At 49.6% G+C, this 21940-nt stretch overlaps 1 protein-coding gene across 1 annotated transcript in view; it reads right to left on the reverse strand.

The window, feature by feature from the left end:
- The window catches only part of CTCF (CCCTC-binding factor), a 412941-nt gene that overhangs the window by 329189 nt on the left and 61812 nt on the right, over positions 1 to 21940 (reverse strand). The window contains 1 exon segment of the mRNA XM_030203644.1: positions 406 to 576. Coding sequence (XP_030059504.1) covers positions 406 to 576 — 171 coding nt within the window.

The raw sequence follows: 21940 nt of genomic DNA on the forward strand, positions 1-21940 counted from the left end.
AGCTGCCCTCTGGACCATCTTGCTTATATCTCCAGAATTCTACACTATATTCCAAATGAGGTCTCACTAGAGACTTAAAGAGGCACTATCATCCCCTTTTTCCTGTTGGGCATTGTACTTCCTGTGCACCAAATCATCCTTGTGGCTTTTGCCATGACCTTTTCTATCTATTCAGCAACCTTATGACCAAGTTCAATTACCTCCATGTCCAGCTATTCAGTTTCTAACCCAAACACCATTAGAACCATAAAACACACCCTTTTATAAAAATTACACCCATACTATACTGAAACTTATCTAATCAAGGTCACCTAAGCACTAAGAAAGAAGAAAAAGTTAAGGCCTTACAGTGGTCCAAAATAACAGGCTCTATACACATAATACTGAAGTATCGCTGTGGCTTACCTGTATGAGTGTTCAGGTGGTTTCTCAGCAATGTGACTGTCCTGAAAGCTCTACCACACAAATGGCATTTGTGTGGTCTTTCGTCAGTGTGGCTCTTCATATGACGATCCAAGTTAGAACGCCGTGGACACGTGTAACTGCAGAGCTCACACTGGAATGTCTTCTTCACACCTGTCAATGAAAGGCACAACACTTTTCACAACAGTATACACTACAGGTTTAACATATAGCTGCATTGCTCTTTTTACCAGATGCAAAGAATGGTGAAATTATATCATACCTGTTAATTTCCTTTCCTTTAGTCCTGCTGCACCATCCTGATTGGGTTGTACCTTCTTCCAACCAGCTGATGGAAGTTGAGAAACTGACTTTCCCCACCGACATCACCAATAAAGGGCTGGTGCTCTGTGGAAATCTCGTATGCCCCTGCCAAAGCAGCAGAACATCCCATAAACCACACCCATACCCCATCAAACCACTACAGCTATAATATATTCCATAACCAGAAATTTCTGTGAACTTTAAAAAGAAAATAGAATAAAACACCACTAGAGGGAAAGGCAGAGAACTCAATGAGTCCCCTGAACCAAGCATTCCAGTGAGGGTCTCAGGATAGTGCAACAGGACTAAAGGAAAGGAAATTATTAACAGGTGTGACTAAATTTTACCTCTCATCGTCCAGCTGCACCTTCCTGATTATTGATATGCACCTAAGCAGAAGCTCATTGGGAGGGGGAACAAAAGGCCCTCTGAATGACAACTCTGTCAAAGCCTGACCAAGCTCTTAGCTAGCATATCCAGTTTGTAACAATTCTCAAAGGAATGGAGCAATAACCAAGTCATTGTCATGCAGATATCCCTCAGGCAAAATCGCTTGGGTCTATACCTAAGATGTAACTTAAGCCTGAGATGAGTACGCATGCAACCCCAGAAGGCACTCATTTGTTCCTGCATGTATAGGCTGTCTCAACAGTCACTTTAATCCACACAAAAGAAGCCTTGGGAGTCACAGAAAAGGACAAACAGATGATCTGAGAGCCGAAAAGTATTAATCTCTTGCCAACACCTAAGCATGATTCTGCAGACATCCACTCTGTGGAGCTTTCTAGCTCTCGAGTTTGAACCCTGGATCCACAAAGGAGGGCAAGCAGACCTCCTGGTTCACATGGAAAGGAGAGATCACCTTTGGAAGGAAGGAGGGGACAGTTCAAAAGGGGAAAGGGAAAGAAAAGGAAAAGGGGATGGGATTTCATATACCACCTTGCTGTGCTTACAATCAAAGGGGTTTACATTTTATATACAGATATTTAATTTGTACCTAGGACAACGGAGGGTTAAGTGACTTGCCCAGAGAGTCACGAGGAGCTGTAGTGAGAATCAAACCCAGTTCCACTGGACTAATCAATAGGCTACTGCATAGGAACAGGGTCCTCTGGGAAGGAGAGAAGGATCCCAACAGGAAAGGGTCTGAAGCTCTGGCCGAAGCAATTGCCACCAAAAAGACTAATCTTCAAGGCGATATCCTTGAGCAAGGACACCCTCAGAGGCTTAAAGGGAGCTCCCAAGAGTATGTTCAGCACCAGATTCAAATCTCACAGGAGAGAAGGACAAACAAGTGGCTGCACGTGGAAGACACCATACTAAAATAATGTGATATCACTATGACCTGCCACGGAAACCTCTTAGCACATTGCCACCGTGACAAGAGGGTCACCTGATGTACGAGTTCAGCTCCAACCCCTGGTTCAAATCTCTGCTGAAGAAAGCTCAGCACCTCCAGCATCTGAACCTTCCATGGGAGAAGTGGATGACTTGTGGGCTTTGAGCGAGGTGGCTATATTCACAAGAGAAAAACCCTCTCCTTGCTAGGCACTGCCTCTCAAGGGTCAAACTGCAAGCCAGAAAGGATCCTGATTCCCCATTTCCACCAAACCCTATGTGAGCAATCCTCAACCCCTGAGAAGTGGAAGCAGGGCCTCTACTAGCAAACAAGATCAGCATTCCATGGCCTTCGGGGCCAGTGCGGAGTCACCAAAAGAACCAGAAAAGGATGGCATGCTATTCTACAAAGAACCCAGCTGATCAAGGGCCACAGTAGGAAGATATAAAGAAGCTCCTTCCTGAGCCACTGCTGGACCAAGGTATCTATGCCAACTAAGACCACCTTCTTCCTGTGACTGAAGAATGCTGCATTTTGACATTACCACGAGGCCAGGAGATCAAAGAGGTCCAGGAGGAGGCGGAAGCTGTCTATCCCAGATCAACTCCCCCACATCCAGCACAGCAGCAGAGAAAATTCACCTGAACATTGTCTTTTCTAGCTATGTGGACAGCCAACAATGCCAGGAAATTCACCTTCACCCAACAAAGGGCTGCAGCTTCCAAGGGCCACTACCTAACTCCTAATAACTACCTGCTTGTTACTACAGGCCACCAATGCATTGTCCACCATCATTCAAAGCACTCTCCCCCAGAACAGGGGAAGGAACTCCACCAAAGCCAAGTGGACTGCCTGGGTCTCTAGGCAGTTGATGAACCAAGAGGTCTCTAGGGAAGACCAACCCCCCCCCCCCCCCCCGCGCCACTCTACCCAAGCACTAAGCCAACCAGCCTAGCAAAACTTTCATTGATGATCACTACCACCCAGCTAGGCGACTCCAGTGTAATCCCCTCAAAACAGATGCCTGGGACAGTCCCACCAAGCCAGGCAGCATTGAGCCTTGAGACGGAGTGGCAGATGATAGCTGAAGTTCTGAAAAACAGGTGCCTTCCAAAACAAGAGAGTTGCCTGGAGAGGACACATATGGGCCCAAGCTCATGGTTTCTGCCACTAAGCTCAAGAGCTGAAGATAGTCCTAGACCCATGAGGCTTCTAAACTACATAATTTCCCCTTCTGGGCTTGCAACTTGTCCGTGCACTCCTCTGTGAGAAACACTGCTCCCTGGGCCATATCAAAATGAACTTCTTGTTATTCCAAGCTATAAAAGGTAGATGGGTGACCATCTGATTCACCACCAAGCCCAAGCACTCCAAGAGCAAGGTGACCTGAGGGGTGACAGCTGCGGAGTCTGCCAAGGAGACAGCCCAAATAAGCCAATCATCCAGGTAGGGATGGACTCCAATGCTTTAGCAGTGCAAGTGTGCCATGATCACAACCATCACTTTGGAAAAGGTGTAAGAGGCAGAAACCAGACAAAAGAAGGACCCAAAACTGAAAGTGACATCCCAAGACACAAACATAAGTAGTGTATGATCCACCTTGATTGGAATATGCAAGTAGGCCTCAGCAAAATCCAGGGAGGTCAGAAACTCACCTGAACGTACAGAGGTGATCAAGCATTACATTCTGAGGCAGGCATTTAGTTCTTTGAGGCTGAAAAGCCCCCTTTCTTTGGGGTCACACAATAAATAAACAACCCTTACCCTATTCCGAAGGCAGTACTTGCTCCACAACGAGCAGATCTGAAAGATACTAAAGAGAGAGCAAGATGGCCTGTCATTTTACAGCTGAAGCACATGATTAGACCATGAAGGCAATGGACAAGCAAATTCTACAGCACAGCCATGACTGACCCCTTCAATGACATGAGTGGTCTGAGGTGATGCAGACCCACTCATGGCTGACCCCTTCAATGACATGAGTGGTCTGGCTGAAGAGGACCAGTCTGCATTCATCCAAGCTGGCGAGAGGCCTGGAGCGCCTTCATTGTGCCACTCTGGAACCTCTGGCAGAGCCACAAGTCCCAAAGTCTCCTGTCCACTTGGGAATGCAAAAGAGTCCTGGCTTGAAGGGCCAGCTCAGTTCTGGAACAGAACCAGATTAGTGCCTATCTGTCCAAAAACGTGACCTTGGAAGCTAGAGAGGGCAACTCTCCACTATGTTTTAAACCAGTTTCTCCATGTCCTGCCCAACAGCTGGCCCCTGAAGGAGAGCAGACTCGGGAGAATCTTGGGAGGCTGCATCTGCTGCCCAGTAATGCACACAGAGCCACCTCCAGGTCAACACAACAGAGACTACCAAATGTGAAAATATGTACATAAGTACTGCCATACTGGGAAAGACCAAAGGTCCATCAAGCCCAACATCCTGTTTCCAACAGTGGCCAATCCAGGTCACAAATACCTGGCAAGATCACAAAGAAGTACAAAATGTTTTATACTACTAATCCCAGAAACAGTGGATTTTCCCCAAATTCAATTTAATAATTGTGTATGGACTGTTCCTTTAGGAAGCCGTCCAAACCTTTTTTAAACTCTGCTAAGCTAACTGCCTCTACCATATTCTCTGGCAACGAATTCCCGAGTTTAATTACACGTTGATTAAAGAAACATTTTCTCTGATTTGTTACAAATTTACTACTTTGTAGCTTCATCGCATGCCCCCTAGTCCTAGTATTTTTGGAAAGAGTAAGCAGACGCTTCACATCTACCCGTTCCACTCCACTCATTATTTTGTAGACCTCAATCATATCTCCCCTCTGCCGCCTTTTCTCCAAGCTGAAGAGCTCCAGCCGCTTTAGCCTCTCTCTCATAGGGAAGTCGTCTCATCCCCTTTATCATTTTCGTCGCCCTTCTCTGCACCTTTTCTAATTCCACTATATCTTTTTTGAGATGCCGGGACCAGAATTGAACACAATATTTGAGGTGCGGTCGCACCATGGAGTGATACAAAGACATAACATTCTCATTTTTGTTTTCCATTCCTTTCCTAATAATACCTAACATTCTGTTTGCTTTCTTAGCTGCAGCAGCACACTGAGCAGAAGGTTTCAACCTATCATCAACGATGACACCTAGATCCCTTTCTTGGTCCGTGACTCCTAATGTGGAACCTTGCATGACGTAGCTATAATTCGGGTTCCTCTTTCCCACATGCATCACTTTGCAGTTGCTCACATTAAAAGTCATCTGTCATTTAGATGCTCAGTCTCCCAGTCTCGTAAGGTCCTCTTGTAAGTTTTCACAATCCTCCCGCTATTTAAAGACTGAGTAACTTTGTCGTCAGCAAATTTTAATTATCTTACTACTAACTCCCATGTCTAGGTCATTTATAAATATGTTAAAAAGCAGCGGTCCCAGCACAGACCCCTGGGGAACCCCACTAACTACCCTTCTCCATTGAGAATAAGGTAAAATTATGTATCATACCTGATAATTTTCTTTCCATTAATCATAGCTGATCAATCCATAGACTGGTGGGTTGTGTCCATCTACCAGCAGGTGGAGATAGAGAGCAAACTTTTGCCTCCCTATATGTGGTCATGTGCTGCCGGAAACTCCTCAGTATGTCGATATCAAAGCTCCATCCGCAGGACTCAGCACTTAGAGAATTACACCCACAAAGGGACACTCTGCCCAGCTCACCACCGCCAAAACGGGGGAGGGGAATTAACCCAGCTCATCCCCACACAAGTGGGGGAGGGGAATCCGTCCAGCTCATCCCCGCAGAGCGGGGGAGGGACACCACACCCGCCGATGCGGGGGGATCTGGCTTATCCTGCAACCGCGGGAGGAGCTGACTGACCCTAACACCGCCGAAGCGGGAAGGGTACAAAGCTGCCCTACAGCCGCACGAAGCGGGAGGGAGTGCTGGCAGAATTTAAGTCTCAATCCAGCCCCGTAAAACGGAGGGGAGAGGAATGCAGCAGCTCACTGTAACACAAATTCGTCTCAACTCTTGAAGAATCCATTGAAAAACGAACACGAAGTCCTCCTGAACAGGAACTGAAGACTAAACTTGAACCTGAAATGCAACCAGAATATAAACAATACAGATATCTGGGAGGGACTATGGATTGATCAGCTATGATTAATGGAAAGAAAATTATCAGGTATGATACATAATTTTACCTTCCATATCATCATGCTGATCAATCCATAGACTGGTGGGATGTACCGAAGCAGTACTCACCCAGGGCGGGACATTGAAATCCCTGACCTCAACACTGAAGCTCCAAACCGGGCCTCCGCCCGTGCCGCCACAGTCAAGCGGTAATGCTTGGAGAATGTATGGGCCGATGCCCAAGTTGCCGCCTTGCATATATCTTCCAAGGAGACGGAGCCGGCCTCTGCCATCGAGGCCGCCTGAGCTCTAGTGGAGTGAGCCTTCAGCTGGATAGGCGGCACCTTCCCTGCGGCCACATAAGCCGCTGCAATGGCTTCCTTGACCCATCTTGCCACTGTAGGCTTAGCAGCCTGCAGACCCTTACAAGGACCTGCAAACAGGACAAACAGATGATCCGACTTCCGGAAATCATTGGTCACTTCCAAATATCTGATGATGACTCGTCTCACATCCAGATATTTAAGAGCAGAGTATTCCTCTGGGTAGTCCTCCCTACGAAAGGAAGGGAGACAGAGCTGCTGATTCACATGGAAGCGAGAAACAATCTTGGGCAGGAAGGAAGGCACTGTGCGAATAGTCACTCCTGCCTCAGTGAACTGCAGAAAAGGCTCTCGACATGAGTGCCTGGAGCTCGGAAACTCTTCTGGCTGAAGTGATAGCCACCAAAAAGACTGCTTTCAACGTCAGGTCTTTCAGAGATGCCCTCGACAAGGGTTCAAAAGGCGGCTTCTGTAATGCTCTTAGCACCAGGTTGAGATTCCACGCAGGCACCACCGAGTGCAGAGGAGGGCGCAGGTGATTAACTCCCTTGAGAAAACGCACCACATCTGGCTGCGAAGCCAGGGAAGCACCCTTCAGGCGGCCCCTGAAGCAAGCCAGGGCCGCTACCTGGACTTTAAGGGAACTGAGCGACAGGCCTTTCTCCAGACCTTCTTGCAGGAATGCCAACACTGAAGAAATTGGAGCAGTGAATGGAGAACATGAGCCTGCTTTACACCACGCTGCAAAGGTACGCCAAACCCTGGCATAAGCAGTAGAAGTAGAGCGCTTCCTCGCTCTCAGCATAGTGGCGATGACCTTGTCTGAGAAGCCCTTCTTCCTCAGACGCTGCCGCTCAATAGCCAGGCCGTAAGACCAAAGGGGGAGGGATCCTCCATCACCACGGGACCCTGATGTAACAGACCCTGCTCCACTGGCAGCCGCAGAGGATCGTCGACTGAGAGCCTGATCAAGTCCGCATACCAGGGACGTCTGGGCCAATCCGGACCCACCAGGATTACCCGGCCCGGATGCTTTGCCACCCGGTCTAGCACCCTGCCCAACATGGGCCAGGGCGGGAACACATAGAGGAGCTCTTGTGTCGGCCACTGTTGGAGAAGAGCATCTACTCCCAGGGATCGAGGGTCCCGTCCTCTGCTGAAAAAGCGCGGCACTTGGCAATTGGCCGATGACGCCATCAGATCTAGGCTCGGCTGGCCCCAGCGCTTCGTGATGCCCAAGAACGCCTGAGCAGATAGCTGCCACTCTCCGGGCTCCAAGGTATGGCGACTGAGAAAGTCCGCCTTGACATTCATGACTCCGGCAATGTGGGCCGCTGACAGATGTTCCAGGTTCACTTCCACCCACTGGCATAGATTCATGGCCTCCTTGGCTAGAGGGGCGCTCTTGGTACCTCCCTGGCGGTTGACATAGGCCACAGCCGTGGCATTGTCCGACAGGACCCGTACTGGCTTCAACGCCAGTACCGGGATGAACTCCAAAAGCGCCAACCGAATGGCTCTGAGTTCCAGGAGGTTGATAGACCACTTTGCCTCTGCAGGAGACCAGAGCCCCTGCGCTGTCCTTCCCAAGCAGTGGGCTCCCCAGCCCGACAAAGAGGCGTCCGTCGTGACGACAATCCACTCCGGGGTCACCAGAGGCATTCCTGCAGACAACTTGTCTGTCTGCAGCCACCAGCTCAGCGCCTTGCGCACTGCTGGGTCCAAGGGAAGGCTCACCGCATAATCCTCCGACATCGGAGTCCAGCGCTGCAGCAGAGAGTGTTGTAGTGGTCTCATATGAGCCCTGGCCCAGGGCACTACTTCCATCGTGACCGTCATAGAGCCCAACAGCTGCACATAGTCCCAAGCCCGAAGAGGAGAGGCTACGAGGAACTGGTCCACCTGAGCCTGAAGCTTGACAATCCGATTGTCTGGCAGGAACACTCTGCCCACTTGGGTGTCGAATCGAACTCCCAGATACTCCAGGGACTGAGTCGGGCGCAGCTGGCTTTTCTCCCAGTTGCTGATCCACCCCAGGGAGCTCAAAAGAGCAACCACCCGGTTCACAGCTTTGCCGCACTCTGCATAAGAGGGGGCTCGGATCAACCAGTCGTCCAGATAAGGATGGACTTGTACTCCTTCCTTCCTCAGGAAGGCCGCGATGACCACCATTACTTTGGAGAAGGTCCGCGGAGCAGTAGCCAACCCGAACGGGAGGGCTCTGAACTGGAAGTGTCGGCCCAGTACTGCAAAACGCAGAAAGCGTTGATGAGGAGGCCAGATGGGAATATGCAAGTACGCTTCCTTGATGACCAAGGATGCCAGGTACTCCCCTGCCTTCACTGCCGCTATAACAGAGCGGAGAGTCTCCATGCAAAAGTGCCGAACTTTCAAGGCCCGATTGACCCCTTTGAGGTCGAGGATAGGCCGTACAGAACCTCCTTTCTTTGGTACCACAAAGTAAATGGAGTAACGTCCCTTGCCAAGCTGATTTTCTGGCACCGGAACGACCGCACCCAGGCGGATCAGATTGTCCAAGGTCTGCTGCACTGCCACAGCTTTGACCGGAGACTTGCAGGGAGAGAGTACAAACCCGTCTCTTAAGGGTCGGCAGAACTCTAGCTTGTAGCCGTCTCTGATGACTTCCAGCACCCAAGCGTCTGAAGTTATTGTGGTCCACTCGCCCAGAAACGAGGACAGCCGTCCTCCAATCTGCACTGGGGGGTGGACCAAGGCCCCGTCATTGGGTACGAGACCCTGGGGGAGGACCGGAGGGAGCACCTCCGGGACGGCGGTCTCTGCGAAAGGAATGCTGCTTGGGGGAGAAGTTCCTCTTGAAGGAAGAGGAGGCAGAAGAGCCCGACCTGCCCGGGCGGTACCGACGGGCTTCCTGAAACCGTCCTCTGGAGGTACCGGGGCGAGTACTAGCCCGAGCCCTGACCTCTGGTAACTTCTTGCCCTTAGACGTGCCGAAATCGGTCACGATTTTGTCCAGCTCGACCCCAAACAGCAGCTTGCCTTTAAAAGGCAATTTAACCAGGCGGGATTTAGAGGCGTGGTCAGCAGACCAATGCTTCAGCCAAAGCCACCGCCGCGCAGAGATTGTCTGAGCCATGCCTTTAGCTGAGGCCCTCAAGACATCATACAGCGTCTGCCAAATAGGCCAAGCCCGATTCCAGGGCCGGCCAATCAGCCCTCAAGGAATGATCCGAGGGGGAAGCCCGCTGCACCATAGTCAGGCACGCCCTGGCCACATAGGAGCCGCAAACTGAGGCCTGCAAACTTAAAGCAGCCGCCTCAAAGGACGACCTTAAGGCCTCCTCCAATCTTCTGTCTTGGGCGTCTTTTAGGGCCGTGCCACCTTCCACCGGCAACGCCGTTTTCTTAGTCACCGCAGTGATTAAAGAATCCACGGTAGGCCACAGATAGGCCTCACGTTCACTTTCAGGCAAAGGATAGAGGCGGGACATAGCCCTAGCCACTTTAAGGCTCGCTTCCGGGACATCCCACTGAGCCGAAATTAAGGTGTGCATAGTATCATGCACGTGGAAGGTTCTAGGCGGGCGCTTCGTCCCCAGCATAATGGCAGAACCAACAGGGGCTGAGGGAGAGACGTCCTCCGGAGAGGAAATCATCAAAATGCCCATGGCCTGCACTAACAGGTTGGGCAAATCATCTGAGCTAAAGAGCCGCGCTGCAGAGGGGTCATCCGCTCCATCCGAGCGGGGATCCGTCTCCTCCAAGGAATCCGCAAAGGACCGTTGGGAGAACTCAGAAACGCTGCCCTCATCTACATCGGAGGAGACAAAGTCCTCCAAGGCCTGGGAATCAACCCGAGGGCGTTTACCTCCGGGGGCCTCAACCTCTTTACCAGACGAGGGAGCAGGGGCAGCGTTTTGCATAAGGAAGGCCTGATGCAGCAGCAAAACAAACTCGTGGGAGAAACCCCCCAGACTGTGCACTTCCGCAGCCTGGGCTACAGCCCTAGACGCACTCTCAACCGGCGCTCGCAAGAGCGGGGGAGAGACATGCTGCGCATCCAAAATGGCGTCCGGCGCGACACTCCGCGAAGGAGCCGCGCGGGAAGAACGGCGCTTAAGTTTAGCCGCTTTTGTGCCGTCGCCCAAATTAAGGGCGCTCATGGCATTAACGTCTCCCACCTCAAGGGCGGCCCAAGAAGAAGCCGTCCGAGCCGCATGGCCGGCTAAGATGGCGGAGGCGAGCAGCGGGGGATGGGCGTTTATGGCGGGAAAAACCGCCACACCGGAGGAAGGACCGGGATACTCATCGGTCACGAAACTGTCACCCAACAAGGGCGAATCAGACTTTAAGACCCCCGCATCCCCTCTAGAAGCGCACAAGCGATCTGGGGAGCGACTCTTTGCGCCCTCGCCCTCCGACACCATAGGCCACGTTTAGATCAATCGGGGAACCCCCTGCCCGCTATAAAAAGGTAAAAATTACCTGCTTTCCGCTCCGAGCTGTAACGACCTGGTGTCCCAGTGAGTAGCTGCAATAAACGTTTAAATAAACGTCAAAATAAACGCCTTTAAGGACGTTCAAATTTTTTTTTTTTTTTTTTAACGGAGCCAGCAGGAGGGGGGAGAAAAGGAGGGACCTGGCACCACCAGGTTTGCACTTGCTCAAGAAGAGCCCTCAACCCCAGGCACTCAACAAAACCTAAAAATTAGGCTTGGAGGCCTAGCCAGAGCTGCTGCTGTGTGTGACCACCACCTGCTGAGATAGAGAACATACTGAGGAGTTTCCGGCAGCACATGACCACATATAGGGAGGCAAAAGTTTGCTCTCTATCTCCACCTGCTGGTAGATGGACACAACCCACCAGTCTATGGATTGATCAGCATGATGATATGGAATGACCATTTAACCCTACTCTCTGTTTTCTATTTTTTTAACCAGTTTTTAATCCACAATAGAACACTACCTCCTATCCCATGACTCTCCAATTTCCTCTGGAGTCTTTCATGAGGTACTTTGTCAAACGCCTTCTGAAAATCCAGATACACAATATCAACCAGCTCACCTTTATCCACATGTTTGTTCACCCCTTCAAAGAAATGTAATAGATTGGTGAGGCAAGACTTCCCTTCACTAAATCCATGTTGGCTTTGTTTCATTAATCCATGGTTTTGAATATGCTCTGTAATTTTGTTCTTGATAATATAGTCTCTACCAGTTTGCCCGGCACCAACGTCAGACTCACCGGTCTATAATTTCCCGGATCTCCTCTGGAGCCTTTTTTAAAAATCGGCGTTACGTTGGCTACCCTCCAATCTTCCTGCACCACGCTCGATTTTAAGGATAAATTACATATTACTAACAATAGCTCCGCAAATTCATTTTTCAGTTTTATCAGTACTCTGGGATGAATACCACCCGGTCCAGGAGATTTGCTACTCTTCAATTTGTAGAACTGCCCTATTACATCCTCCAGGTTTATAGAGAATTTGTTCAGTTTCTCCAACTCATCAGCTTTGAATACCAATTCTGGTACCAGTATTTCTCCCAAATCTTCCTCGGTGAAGACCGAAGCAAAGAATTCATTTAATCTCTCAGCTATTTATTTATTTGTAACGCTTATACCCCGCACTTTCCCACTCATTAGCAGGTTTAATGTGGCTTACATAGTACAACAGGTTAAAGTAATATAGAATGGATGAAGCTTTAATATAGTAAATAAAGAGGTGGTCATTTAAATATGGATAGGTAAGATGGGCAAGGGAGGAAGGGAGAGGTAGGGGAATGAGAGGATGTGTATTGGGATTAGCGTATTGTTTAGTGTGGGAAATATAATGGAGGATTAGGAAGAGGGATATATTAGAGTATGTAGGGAGGGGTAGGAAGAGGGATGTACTAGAAAGGATTAAGTAGGGGAGCATATGCCAGGTATTGTCTTCATGGTCTGATCCGGTAGTGCAGATGGACTCGTAGTTTAAGTCAGGTCACTGGTGTAGGCTTGTGTAGACTATGGCTTTGTCTTCCCTGATTGCCCCCATTTACCCCTCGGTCATCTAGCGGTCCAACCGATTCTTTTGCCAGCTTCCTATGTGTCTTTGCCTCCAACGCAATCTTTTTCTCAAAGTCCCTCTTAGCCTTCCTTATCAGCACTTTGCATTTGACTTTACATTCCTTATGCTGTTTCTTATTATTTTCAGTCGGTTCCTTCTTCCATTTCCTGAAGGATTTTCTTTTAGCTCTAATAGCTTCCTTCACCACACTTTTTAATCATGCCGGCTGTTTGGTCTTCTGCCCTTCTTTTTTAATACGCGGAATATATTTGGTCTGGGCTTCCAGGATGGTGTTTTTGAACAACATCCATGCCTGATGTAAATTTTTGACCCTTGCAGCCCCTCCTCTAAGTTTTTTTTTCACCGTTCTTCTCATTTTATCCTAGTCTCGTTTTTTTAAAGTTAAACGCTAACATATTTGATTTCCTATGTATACTATGTGTACCAGATTATATAGAATCTCCACAAGAATAGCCACCAAGTTACCTCTGGGGACTTCAGTAGCTGTTATAGCCAACACATCATTGCTCTAGTCAAATAACCACCCCCCAAAAAAAAAAAAAATTTTTTTTAATTAAAACCATAGCAGCCTGAACACTCGCTGTAGTGGAGGAAAAGTACAGCTTAAGCTACTGCACCTTCATCTTACAGGTGCATGTCCTTGGAGGGCTGAACCCTATTTCAAGGGAAAACAAAAAAAGGGGTGGGGAAAATAGGCTCTATTCAAACAATGGGGCAGACGTATTAATTAGTTAAAGCAATGATTTTTATTGTGAATAGGTGACTAATACATAAATACTGCATACAAAATAAATATATCAGTGTACGTATATACTAAATGAACATCTCAAAACATATATACGAGTTAAAACCAAATGAACATATATAGATGTAAAAAACAGAGCACAATTATAACCAATTTCAAATCCATAAAAGTAATATTAAAATAACAGTCATGTAATCTCTAAAAGAATTAAATGTGAAAAAATGGTGTTGCAGAGTAAATGCATGCATCAGTAATGCAAAAACAAATGCTTATACAAGGAGTAACATAAGGTGTGATGTTTACACAATAGACAGCTAACACAGGGTTCCAAACAGTATCTGACTGGTTACATACAAGAGTCTGTAGGTGTCCAAAAATTGTTGCCAGAGAGAGTACAAGGAGTATACAAAGTGGCAACATGATGTATAGACAAACAGAGTGTATAAATAATAAAGGGTGAGGTAGATTTGAAACTCTGTCTATACATCATGTTCACATTTTAACTAATTTATACGTCTGCCCCATTGTTTGAATACAGCCTATTTTCCCCACCCCTTTTTTTTTTTTTCGCTTTTTTTGTCCTGTGGGGATCAAGTGCACCTCCACACTCCATGTGGTTTTTCTCTGACCCTATTTCAAGGGAACAGCAGCTTTCTTAGTCACCCCCATGACCAGCACGTCCACCTTGGGAAACTGCTAATACCTTTCCATTTCCTCTGGAACAAAGGGATACAATCTGTCCATCACCTTGGAGACTCTGAGGATCCCATCCAGGGCCTCTCACTGCCAGTATCATGCAGACGAGAACCTTGTGAAGAGGGAAGTGATGGCCTCAGTCAAGGAGGCCCAAGGAGAGACCCAGAGTCTTCAAAACCAAATCAGTAAGACAGGAAACGTCTTCCAGCCAAAAGAGCCTTATGACTGGAGAGCACGTCTTTTCCTCCGGGAGGGGGGTGGGGGAAGGGCAGGGGCTGGAGGTTCTGCTTCTGTCCCAGAGTGAAGTGGCAGATGAGAGTTTTGAAAGGTCCCCTTACCTCCTCATGACCAAATCCCAGAGGTCAAAGGACCTCCAGTCAGGATTGCTTGCTGGAGCCATTCTGAGTTTTGGACAGCCCTGGGGCCAATGGAAAAACCCCAACCCCCCCCCCCCCCCCCAAGCAGCTTTATTTCTCTGCTATAATGAAATAAAGCTAGACTGCCCAGACAATGTTTTTCCCTTTCCAACCCACCTTTTTTTTTTTAAGGTTGCATGAAGCTGCAGGGATCCTGGGAGGGTGGGGGTGGGGTCGACACACACAAGGGTTGCAGGAAGGCAGAAAGGGAGGAGATGGGGACCCACATAAAACCACCTGCAGCAAGGGCCCTGTTGGGATTAAGTTGAGTGCCTCACCAAGTTAGCACCTGTGAGCGACGACTTGCGGCTGTGCAGTCACACACTGCTCTCTACCAGGTCTGGTCCATGAAGTATAACCATGCCACTAGGCTCTACCAAGCAGAATGGCCTTATTCAGCATGGCTTGGAGATAGTCCTGGGAGCCTGCACAAGCTACTATCTGCAGGACGTACAGAAAATACTGGAGCACTTTTCTACAGAGCACCAGCCCTTATACTGTTGATGTCACTGGGAAAAGTCAATTTCTTTACCTCCATCTGCTCACAGGAAGGGGGATACAACCCAATAAGCAATTTGGTTAAGCTGGACACTAAGGAAGAAAAAGGTAAATTTATAACATGCCATAATGTATTGATTTGTAAACCGCTCAGAAGGCTCTCAAGGGAAAATCAGGTTCTTACCATGATAATTTTCTTTCCTTTAGTCATAGCAGATGAAGCCACTACGAATGGGTTGTGTCCATCAACCAGCAGGGGGAGATAGAGAGCACTCAACTTTTCACAGTGCCTCATGGCCAGCTAGCTCCACTGCCTCTTCAGTATTTGAAGCTTCCAAAACAGTATGGCAAACCGCAATGGGAATAACGAACTTTCCTCACAGCGAACGATGGCCCCTTAACAAGGGCATGAACTCAAAAAAGGAGGTAATGAACTCATCCTCCTGGAGGGAATAAACTCGTCCTCCACTTTGTATCAACGGAGAGAATACTTGCATCCTCCTGGAGGGAATAAACTCATCCTCCCAAAACATGAACTGGAGGGAATGAACTCATCCTCCTATAACTGTAACAAGAATCCTGAAGACTGTTTTCCGACTCCCCAAGGAAGGAATATAACTTCAGGAAACAAGAACAGCACCTAAAATCAGAATCACTGCAATACAGACAGACAATCATACAGGGAGGGCTCATGGCTTCATCTGCTATGACTAAAGGAAAGAAAATTATCATGGTAAGAACCTAATTTTCCCTTCCTTGTCATCAAGCAGATGAAGTCATTACGTATGGGATGTAACAAAGCAATCCCTAAATAGGGTGGGAACAAGCCACACCACATGCTAGCACCTGTCCTCCAAAACGCGCATCCCTCCTGGCAGCCACATCCAGCCTGTAATGTCAGGCAAAAGAGAGCTTAGAAGCACATGTTGCAGCACTGCAAATCTCATGAAGAGAGAGTGCTCCAGTTTCCGCCCAGGAAGAGGAAATCACTCTTGTGGAATGTGCCTTAAAGGCTGCAGGCGGAGCCCGGCCAGACAGCAGATATGCTGAAAAGATAGCTTCTTTGAGCCAACGGGCAATAGTGGCTTTAGACGCTGAAGACCCTCTGTGAGGACCTGCAAACAGCACAAAAAGATGATCAGAGGTCCTGAAAGAATTTGTAATTCGCAGATACTGCAACAGAGGCCTGCGCACATCCAAAAGGTGCAACTGCCCAAATGAATCTGGAAACTTCTCTTCAACAAAGGAGCGAAAAAAACCAGGCTGGTTTAGGTGAAACGCTGAAACCACCTTAGGCATGAAGGAAGGCATGGTCCGAACCGTGACCCCTGACTCTGAGAATTGCAGAAAAGGGTCTCTACAGGACAGCACCTGGAGCTCTGACACCCATCTCGCCGAGGTAATGGCCACTAAAAAGACGGCCTTCAGTGTCAAATCTTTCTCTGAAGCAAGCCAAAGCGGTTTAAAGGGAGCCCCTTGAAGGGCCTTCAATACTAACCTCAGGTTCCAAGCTGGACAAGGTGCCCGCACGGGAGAACGGAGCCAAAGCACCCCTCTAAAAAACCGTGCCACATCTGGATGAGCAGCTAAGGACACGCCTTCAACCTTGCCACGCAGGGAGGCCAATGCTGCCACCTGCAGGGAATTATAGGCCAAGCCTTTGTGTACACCATCCTGCAAAAAGTCCAGAATCAGCGAGACAGGAGCCCGCAACGGAGAAAGCGCTCTTGAAACACACCAGACTTCCAACTGGTGCCAGATCCTGGCATAAGCCACGGAAGTGGAGCGCTTACGGGCCTGCAGGAGAGTGGAAATTACCTTATTTGAGTAGCCTTTATCTCTCAATTGCTCCCTCTCAATCGCCATGCCATAAGACCAAAGCGGCAGGTGTCCTCCATGACCACCGGACCCTGTGACAACAGGTGCTGAACCAGAGGTAACGGAAAGGGAGCCTCCAACAGCATCTGTCGGAGGTCCACATACCAAGGCCTCCTGGGCCAATCCAGGGCGATGAGCACCACTTCTCCTGGATGCAGTCGAATCCGCAGGAGCACTCGCCCTATTCAAAAGCCACGGAGGAAAGACATACAGCAAGCCCAGGGGCCAGGGTTGAGCCAAGCCATCCAACCCAACAGAGCGAGGATCCCTCCCGTCTGCTGAAGAAGCACGGGGCTTTGGCATTGGAACTGGTTGCCGTAAGATCCATCACTGGCTTGCCCCATTTGGCACATATCTGCAGGAATACATTGTCTGCTAGTTCCCACTCCGCTGGATCGATCTGATGCCTGCTTAGATAGTCGGCTTGCACGTTGCTCTGACCTGCAATGTGAGCTGCTGACAGGGACTGTAGATGCAGCTCGGCCCAGTGGCAAAGTTGTTCGGCCTGCGCGGCTAGAGTTCTGCACTGAGTGCCGCCTTGTCGATTTATGTAGTAGGCCACTGCTGTCGTGTTGTCCGACCTCACTCGGACAGCCAATCCTTCCAGGGTCACTTGAAAGGCCAGAAGAGCCAGAAACACCGCTTTCAACTCCAGGCGGTTGATAGACCACTCCGACTCGTCGGACGTCCACAGACCCTGGGCATGCTTCCCCTGGCAATGTGCGCGCCAGCCCTTCAGGCTGACATCTGTCACCACTAGGCACCAATCGGGGAGCGCCAGCGGCATTCCCCACCGCAACATGCTGTCCGAGAGCCACCACTCCATACTGAGGCGGGCCGCAGGGAGCCATGAAAGTCTGCACTGATAATCCTGAGATACTGGAGACCATCGTTGAAGTAGAGAATACTGTAGAGGTCTCAGGTGCACTCTCGCCCATGGCACCACTTCCAAGGTGGCCGTCATCGATCCCAACAGCTGGACAATGTCCCAAGCTCGCGGGCGGGGCACCCTCAGGAGCAGACGGACCTGATTCTGAAGCTTGCACCGCCTTTGCTTGGGAAGAAACACATAGCCCGAGGCTGTGTCGAAACTGGCCCCCAAATATTCTAGAAATTGCGAGGGGGTCAGATAACATTTGGCCATATTGATGACCCAGCCCAGAGATTGAAGGACTGAAACCACTCTAGCTGTAGCGAGATGACTCTCTGTTTCTGAGTCTGCTCTGATGAGCCAGTCGTCTAGGTACGGGTGAACCCGGATACCCTCTCGCCTGAGAAAAGCAGCTGCTACCACCATTACCTTGGAGAAGGTTCGGGGAGCTGTGGCGAGGCCAAAGGCAAGGCCCGAAACTGGAAATGTTTTCCCAACACCGCAAAAACTTCTGGTGCGGGGGCCAAATTGGTATGTGCAAGTAAGCTTCTTTCAGGTCCAGAGACGTAAAACTCTCCTGGCTGTACTGCCGCAATGACGGAGCGCAGGGTTTCCATGTGAAAATGCCGCACTCTTAAGAACTTGTTTAGTTCTTTTAAGTCCAGGATCGGGCGAAAAGACCCGCCTTTCGTGGCACCACAAAGTAAATGGAGAAGCGGCCTAGACCTTGTTCGGCGGGAGGCACCGGGGTCACAGCCCCTATCTGGCACAGACTGTGCAAAGTCTCCTCTACCGCCACCCGTTTGGCGGCAGAACCGCATCGGGACTCCACAAACACGTCTCTCACCGAGGCATCGAATTCTATTCGGTATCCGTCTCTGATCAGGTCCAAGACCTACTGATCTGCGAAGAGTTTGGCCCACTCCTCGAAAAAGAGGGAAAGTCTTCTTCCGATGACAGGAAACGAGGAGAGGGCCAGCGCACCATCATTGAGAGGGTCGCCCCTGAACTCCAGGCCTAGAGCCGGCAGCTGCGGAACGTTTGTCCGAGCGAAAGGAGTTTCTCTGCTGAAAGCGGGAATGAGAAGTGAATCCAGCAGCACGCCCCGGGCGGTACCTTCTAGCTTCACGGAAGCGAGGTCTATAAGAGGAGCGGACCGCCTGACCCTTGGAGGAAGGCCTCGGCCTATCTTTGGGCAAGCGCTGGGGTTTAGGATCTCCCAGGCCTTTAACAATTTTTTTTCCAACTCCTCACCAAATAGGAGAAGGCCTTGAAAGGGCAACTTCACCAACCTTTGCTTAGAGGCCATGTCCGATGCCCAATGCCGTAGCCAAATAAGACGGCGAGCCGCCACTGCTACTGTCATTTGTTTAGCCGAAGCTCTGACAATATCATAAAGGGCATCAGCCAAAAAGGACAAGGCCTGTTGCAACCACGCCAGGCAGGCTCTAGCAGCATAACAACTGCATGCAAACGCCCGAACAGTAAGACCTGCAATTTCAAAGGACCGTTTAAGTGCTGCTTCCAGCTTACTGTCTTGTATATCCTTCAGGGCAACTCCTCCTTCCACAGGGAGGGTAGTTCTCTATCTCCGCAGTGACTAGGGCATCTACATTAGGAATTGCAAAGCGAGCCAAATGCTCCTCACGCAGAGGGTATAATTGCCCCATAGCCCTGGAAACTTTCAAAGGTCCCTCGGGGTCAGCCCACTGAGCGGAAATAAGCTCTTGGATGGAGTCATGCAAAGAAAAGGCTCGAGCAGGCTTTTTGGTACTAGCCATCCTAGGATTCACAGATGAGGCCGTGCCACTGTCAGGCTCTTCAATAGAAAGGACCTGTAGGGCATCTGAAATAAGTGCTGGCAGCTCATCACAGTGGAAAATCCTCACCGCGGAGGGATCATCCAGATCCTGTGGTAATTCTGCACCTGACTCTGGCTCCTCAGACCACGAAGGCCTGCCAGAACTCTCCGAATCCTCACAGCCCGGCCACCGGGGGGGGGGGGGGGGGGGGGGGGGGAGGTGCACCACAATCTGAAGGGGAATTAGCCCTTCTACGCTTTACTTTATGCCAATTATCAGGGAAAATAGCCTCAACGGGCAGTCCCAGGCCAGAATCCACCGGGGGGGGGGGGGAAGAGACAATAGAAGGGGCCTCAGACGACCCTTGAGGGAGACCTCTTTTCAGCATGTATGCTTTATGCAATAATAACACAAAATCAGGGGAGAAAAACTCGCCCTGGGCACCCAGATCCCGTCCGGGGTTAGCCACTCCCTGAATAGCCTCAATTCGAGGTCGTTCCCCCCCCCCCCCCCCGGGCTCAGGGTTCTCTGTCTCTACGGAGGCCGCGCCATGCGGAGAATTCAAAATGGCGTCCGCTGCCAGCTCTGAGCGGAAAGAATCATCGCTCGCCATGCTCGGGCCGGCTCTACCGTCTGTACAGCATGATTTACAGAGCCCCGCTGCTGATTTGCGCTTGCCACACCGGGAACTGCGCTTTACATTCTCTGCAGCCATCGCCGAAAACGGCGGGAAAATTCAAAAATGGCGGTTTCACGACAAAAACGCCCCGATTGCGGGCCCACCCCGGAGGAGTTAGAAAACACTCTTACCTCACCGGACCGAGTATCACAGCTCCAGTCCCATAGAAGAATCAAAGGAAAACCTCTGTTCCATTTTCTTATTTTTTAACGCTATGAGGAAAGCAGAGGTAATAAGAACTCTGGAGGCTCAGATGAGTGGGAAATGCAGGGAAAGGCAACCCAATGTGCCTGCATCCACTGAGTGGGAAAGGACAGGGAAAAGCAAGCTAATATGTCCACATCCATAGGTAAGGCAGGGAAAGGGCTGACCTATGTGCCTTCAAAGTGAAGCTGCTATAGCCTCTAACACCCCGGCTAACAACTGGCAAGCCAGGAGCCACCCCCAGGCAGATTTCTGATGGAGCTTGAAGAAGCTGCAGCCACCCTGCTTGGGGAGATAGAGAATACTAAAGAGGCAGTGGAGCTGGCTGGCCATGAGGCACTGTGAAAAGTTGAGTGCTCTCTATCTCCCTCTGCTGGTTGATGGACACAACCCATACCTAATGGCTTCATCTGCTTGATGACAAGGAAGAATCAATTTCTACCTTCTGAACACCCAAGTCTGTAGGGTCTGGAGCAGGGGTTTTCAACCCAGTCCTCGGGGCACACATAGCCAGTCAGGGTTTTCAGGATATCCCCACTGAATTCCCCAAGGACTGGATTGAAAACCTCTGGACTGGAGGCTGGAATATAGAAGCAACCCCTTGTTCTGGGTGATAGGTAGTGGGCTATAAATGAGTTAAATGTAACTAATTCCAGGCTTGTTGATACAACACATTGCAACCCATTTGTCAGTTTGGATGAGAATATTGTGCGTGAGGTAATCCTTATAATACTTTAGATTAGAAATACACTGCCTGCAGTTCCAGGAGATTGATGTTTAACTGTCTCCTGGGAGGACCACTGACCTTGAGTTTGGAGCCCATCTACATGAACTCTTCACCCCTTGCTGGATCTGTTATCAATATGTTGTGGGTAAGAGGGCTTTGGAATGGGAGTCTATTATCAAAACTGGGATAAACTGCCATCACAAGAGACACTCCTGTAGGGTGGGAGTGGTATTGATAACATCCACTAAATTCCTCACTGCCTGAGATTAAGATACCTGGGAAACCATCCTGAACTGTTCTTTGGTCAGATACTTGTTCAGGGCTCCGAGGTCTAGGATGGCACAGAATCCTCCTGTCTTCTTTGGAACTATAAAGTACTTGAAGTAAAATGCCTTCCTCTTCCCTTTTAAAAACTGATGCTGTTCCACAATGGGCAAGAGTGCTCCTATAGAAGCAATTGCCTCAGTCAGGAGCAAAAGCTCTAGGCCAACTGGGAAGGATGGGTAAAAGAAGAGCCCATATGCCTTTGAAAGTAGTTTTCCTTGGACCTGCACCAGAGTACCTCCTGGAAGAAGAGGCCACAGAAGGAGTGGGCCGAGAGAGCAACTTCATGGTATCAGTTCACTTCTAGATGAAGTCAGTAATCTCCTCCACTTTGTCACCGAAAAGACCCCCCTCCCCCTCCACGGGATGTCCACCATGAACTGCTAGTTTGAGGTCTGAGGCGTGTAGCCAAGCAAGTCTGCACATCTCAATATCCATAGCAGAGGCCCTGGATGCCACATTGAAACATCATAGGTTGCCTGTGCCTTGTGATTCCAACAATCCTGCTGCTTGGCAACTGATGTAGCTCTGCATCCTGC

This window comes from Microcaecilia unicolor, chromosome 5, assembly GCF_901765095.1.
Source record: "Microcaecilia unicolor chromosome 5, aMicUni1.1, whole genome shotgun sequence".
NCBI lineage: Eukaryota > Metazoa > Chordata > Amphibia > Gymnophiona > Siphonopidae > Microcaecilia > Microcaecilia unicolor.